General features: G+C 54.8%; 1 protein-coding gene across 1 annotated transcript; it reads left to right on the top strand.

Annotated features, from left to right (window-relative positions):
- Window positions 1-2,357: 2,357 nt before the first annotated feature.
- LOC132357223 (melanoma-associated antigen 10-like) lies at window positions 2,358-3,437 on the top strand. The gene has a single exon (XM_059910497.1). It carries the CDS (start codon window positions 2,358-2,360, stop codon window positions 3,435-3,437), a length of 1,080 nt encoding a protein of 359 aa, XP_059766480.1.
- The last annotated feature ends 1,826 nt before the right edge of the window (window positions 3,438-5,263 follow it).

Raw genomic sequence — 5,263 nt, 5'->3', positions numbered from 1 at the left:
CACGGGAGAGAATCCCAGGTCCTGCGAGGAGTCAAGGTGAGGGCCCTGAGGGAGGACGGAGGGGAAGCTAGGCCCCAGAACAGAGTGGGCCCTGGGAGGCCACAGGGCGGGATGAGCACGTGCAGCACTTCCTGACATCCGGGTCTCAGAGACGCTGGGGAGGGGGTGTAAGGGGCGGGGACTCAGAGAGGCTGGGGAGGGGGTGTAAGGGGCGGGGACTCAGAGAGGCTGGGGAGGGGGTGTAAGGGGCGGGGACTCAGAGAGGCTGGGGAGGGGGCATAAGGGGTGGGGTCTCAGGCGGGCACGGGAGAGAATCCCAGGTCCTGCGAGGAGTCAAGGTGAGGGCCCTGAGGGAGGACTGAGGGGAACATGGACCCCAGAACAGAGTGGGCCCTGGGAGGCCATAGGGCGGGATGAGCAAGTGCAGCACCTCCTGACATCCGGGTCTCAGAGACGCTGGGGAGGGGGTGTAAGGGGCGGGGACTCAGAGAGGCTGGGGAGGGGGTGTAAGGGGCGGGGACTCAGAGAGGCTGGGGAGGGGGCATAAGGGGTGGGGTCTCAGGCGGGCACGGGAGAGAATCCCAGGTCCTGCGAGGAGTCAAGGTGAGGGCCCTGAGGGAGGACTGAGGGGAACATGGACCCCAGAACAGAGTGGGCCCTGGGAGGCCATAGGGCGGGATGAGCAAGTGCAGCACCTCCTGACATCCGGGTCTCAGAGACGCTGGGGAGGGGGTGTAAGGGGCGGGGACTCAGAGAGGCTGGGGAGAGGGTGTAAGGGGCGGGGACTCAGAGAGGCTGGGGAGGGGGCATAAGGGGTGGGGTCTCAGGCGGGCACGGGAGAGAATCCCAGGTCCTGCGAGGAGTCAATGTGAGGGCCCTGAGGGAGGACTGAGGGGAAGCTAGGCCCCAGAACAGAGTGGGCCCTGGGAGGCCATAGGGCGGGATGAGCACGTGCAGCACCTCCTGACATCCGGGTCTCAGAGAGGCTGGGGAGGGTGTGTAAGGGGCGGGGTCTCAGAGAGGCTGGGGCGAGGGCATAAGGGGTGGGGTCTCAGGCGGGCACAGGAGAGAATCCCAGGTTCTGCGAGGAGTCAAGGTGAGGGCTCTGAGGGAGGACTGAGGGGACCCTGGACCCCAATCTGAGGAAACCCCACAGACTCCTGCCCCTCAGTCGGCCCTGGGAGGACCCGGGCGGGATGGGCACCAGGCAGCTGGTCCTGATTTCCGCATTCGGGTCTCCAAGAGACTGGGGACTTGGTGGAAGGGGCGGGGCCTCAGGTGGGCAAACGGACGATCCCAGGTCCTGCCGGGAGTCGAGGTGAGGACCCTGTGGGAGGATTGAGGGGACCCTGGACTCCAATCAGAGGGGGCCCTGTGAGGCCCTGGGGCGGGATGACCACAAGTAGCATTTCCTGACATCCGGGTCTCAGAGAGAGTGGGGACTTGGGGTAAGGGGCAGGGCCTCAGGTGGGCAAAGGGGGGGATCCCAGGTCCTGCCGGGCGTCAAGGTGAGGACCCTGAGGGAGGACAGAGGGGACCCTGGGCCCCAGAACAGAGGGGACCTCAGAGGAGCTCGCCCATGCTGTCAGCCCTGGGAGGTCCCGGGCAGGGCTGACTTGACGTTGCAGGGTCTCACCTCTGCCACGTGGTTGGGGATGGACTCGTCTAAGGATGCGAGGACCTTGGTCTGAGGGGAAACATCAGGTCAGCAGAGGGAGGAGTCCCAGGATCTGCCGGGGTCAAGGTGTGGACCCCGAGAGAGGACTGGTGGGGCCCAATCCCCGGAACAATGGGGGGCCCACAGAGTCCGGCCCACCCCTCCTACCAGCATCGAGGGGCCCAGGGCTGTGCCACAATCTACACCCGAGGTGCGCCCTCCATTCCTCTTACAGGGGCTCCAGGAACCGGGAGGCGAAGGCCCAGGTCTGAGGCACGTGTCCTCAGGCCACAGAGCAGAGGAGGCCCAGGCAGCGCCAGGAGTCAAGGTGAGGTGCGTGCCCTGAGTGTGCACCCAGGGGCTCCCCCTCCCAGAACACAGGGGACCCCACAAGGCCCAAGTCACCGCACCTCCCCACACCCCTCTCAGCCCCGGTCGGTACCTGGGGCTGCGCTGGCTGCACCCTGAGGGGCCACCTCGCTTCCTTCTTCAGGTTGGCAGGAGACAGGCCGCCCAGGAGGAGCGCCCCTGTGAGGCCCGAGGGCACCCCTCCAGGCGAGCCCTGTAAGTGGCCTTTGTCAGAGCTGCCCAGGGTGCGTTTCTCAGCCGAGGCTACTCACATCCCCTCTCTCCCACAGGCCCGTGGTCCCCACCTGTCACCCCTGCCCACACTCCAGTCGGCTTCCTGACACCAGTCATCATGCCTCGTGCTCCAAAGCGACGGCGCTACATGCTTGAGGAAGGCCATGAGGCCCAAAGTGTTCCCATGGCTGTGCAAGAGGATTCTTCCTCATCCTCCTCCACCTGCTCCTCCTCTTTTCCCTCCTCCTTCTCCTCCTCTCCCTTTCACAGTCCTCTGATCTTGAGCTCCCCAGAGGAGCCTTATGCTCTTCTTGAGACCCTGAGTCCTTCACAGAGCCCTTCGAGTGATTTCCCCTCCCCATCCCCCACTGCTGTTGTCTCTACTCCATTGAGCCAATCCGACGATGGCTCCAGCAGCCCAAAAGAAGAGGGTCCGAGCACCTCGCAGGCCCTGCCAGATGCTGAGTCCTTTCTCAGAAATGCGATTGATGACAAGGTGGGTGATCTGGTGGAGTTTCTGCTCCTCAAGTATTGCACCAAGGAGACGATCACAGAGGCAGAAATGCTGAATATCATCATCAAAGATTACGAGGAACACTTCCCTGTGATCTTCAGTGAAGCCTTGGAGTGCATGCAGCTGGTCTTTGGTATTGATGTGAAGGAATTGGACCCCAGCGACCATTCTTATGTCCTGGTCACCACCCTGGGCCTCACCTATGATGTGATGCTGAGCGATGGGCAGAGCATGCCCAAGACCGGCCTTCTGGTATTTATCCTGAGTATAATCTTTATGAATGACAACTGTGTCCCTGAGGAGGAGGTGTGGGAATCGCTGAATCTGATGGGGGTGTGTGCCGGGAGGGAGCACGTTATCTACGGGGAGCCCAGGGAGCTCATTACCAAAGTATGGGTGCAGGAGCAGTACCTGGAGTACCGACAGGTGCCCAACAGCGATCCTGCACGCTATGAGTTTCTTTGGGGTCCCCGGGCCCACGCAGAGATCAGCAAGATGAGTCTCCTGGAGTTTTTGGCCAAGGTCAATGGAAGTGACCCTAGATCCTTCCCTCTGTGGTATGAAGAGGCTTTGAGAGATCAGGAAGAGAGAGCCCAGTCTAGATTTGCCACCACAGATAATACTACTTCCATGGCCAGTGCAAGTTCTAGTGCCATGTCCAGCAGCCCTTTCTGCCCTGAGTGAAGTCTAAGGCAGATTCTTCACTTTGTGTTTTAAGAGGGCAGTCAATGATCTAAGTAGTAGAGGGCCAGACTTGGGATGAGGGAATCATAGTGAATAACATCTTTCTGTTTCTGTTCCATTGGGTGACTTAGAACTTTATCTTCCTTTATTTTTGGTATTTTGAAATGTTGTTGCTTAACTAGAAAGTCTGCTAGCCTCAGAATCTAAGTTTATGAATGACATTGGTCACACATTTATTGTTTTCTGTCCAGTTTAGGAGAAAGAGTTTTGCTATTTTGTAAAATGAATTGGGAAACCTTCCATTTTATTTGTAGTCTGTAACAAGGTAAGATGGCATTAGAATAGGAATTTCCTTGGAAATGTGAAAAAGCTTAGTAAAATAGAGAAAAAAATTAAGTGGTTTATTTTTTAATTCTCATCATTTTTAGTCTATTCTGTAAAATTAAGATATGTACTTGGATTTTCTTAGCTTATTCAAGAATGTAGAAGAAATTAAATAGTAATAAATGAAATCTCTGCTCACTGGCTCATTTATTCCACAGACCTTCATGGAGCCTCTGCTCTCCGGAAGGCCCTGTGTTAGTAGTGGGGACACTAAGAAAAGCAGGACACACCCACACCTAGAGTGATGGTCTAGGAGCCACAGTCACATGAGGAAGATGTAGAGATGTCCCCTAAGTCCCACAGAACAAGGGAAAATGGGACAAGGCAGTGGGGCTCCAGGAGCAAGCACTCAAGTGTAAGTGCACCAAACCAGGGCAGTTTGGGGCTTTGGGAAGCAGGGGTTCCTTCTGTGGGAGGTGACGGTAATGAAGCTGGGTGGTGGCAGTGGCCAGACTCCCAGACGGTGTATCCTAGGAGTGAGAGAAAAACCTACATAGAAAAACTGCTCTTGGCAGAGAGAAATCACCAGAGAGAAATCACTTCCTGGGGCAAGTAAGGAATTTGTCTTGTACTCTTGTCCCAGTGCAGTTGAACACAAGACATAGCTGTTTTATAAATATCATCTGCAAGGGTTTCCTGAGAAATAAGGGTGAATATCTTTTGAATGATGTGCAGAAGTCACTGTGCAGGCACCCTTTTCCCTGGCCTGGGAGAGCCAGTGATGACTCTGTTAGAAGACATTTTAATTAGATTACCTTTAATGTAATTTGGCCAGTTCTGAGCCATGTATAGATTTGGGGGGGATTAATGAAAATAGCGATTTGGATGGAAGAGCAGCTGGGAGGTAGGGACAGAGTTGGTCTTTGGCTCAAATTCTAGGAGCTTTGAGTTGCATCCAGCTGGGGAAGACTTCCCTACACCTAAATTTAAAAATATATCCTCTAAGAAGGAAAATTTACTGAGTTTTATTTACAAAGCAGCATGGTTGGCTGATTTTGGTATTACATGTCCTATTGCATTGAGTATTCTCTAAGATGTACTGGATGACAACAGCAGCAACTTCTAGAGTAGAGGGTAGGAGGGCCTGGGGTCAAATTAATAATAGAAATACAGTAGTCCCCCCTTATCTGCCAGGGATTATGTTCCAAGACCCCCTGTGGGTGCCTGACACTGTGGAGAGTACTGAACTTCACATATACTACGTTTTTTTCCTATACTAATGGGTGAGTAGCATATATAGTGTGGATATTCTGAACAAAGGGATGATTCATGTCCTGGACAGGATGGAGTGGGACGGCATGATTTAAAACTTATGAATTGTTTATTTCTCGAATTTTGTATTTAATATTTTCAGACCCTGGTTGATCTCAGGTAACTGAAACTGCAGAAAGCAAAATGGCGGATATGGGGCAACTACCATAACAGCTAATCATTAAAGATTG

The sequence above is a fragment of the Balaenoptera ricei genome, chromosome X (assembly GCF_028023285.1).
Source record: "Balaenoptera ricei isolate mBalRic1 chromosome X, mBalRic1.hap2, whole genome shotgun sequence".
Lineage (NCBI taxonomy): Eukaryota > Metazoa > Chordata > Mammalia > Artiodactyla > Balaenopteridae > Balaenoptera > Balaenoptera ricei.
This window is presented reverse-complemented; position numbering and strand designations above follow the sequence as displayed.

Excerpts from the sequence above, each read along its gene's own strand:
- LOC132357223 (XM_059910497.1), top strand. The coding sequence starts at position 2,358 with ATGCCTCGTGCTCCAAAGCGACGGCGCTACATGCTTGAGGAAGGCCAT.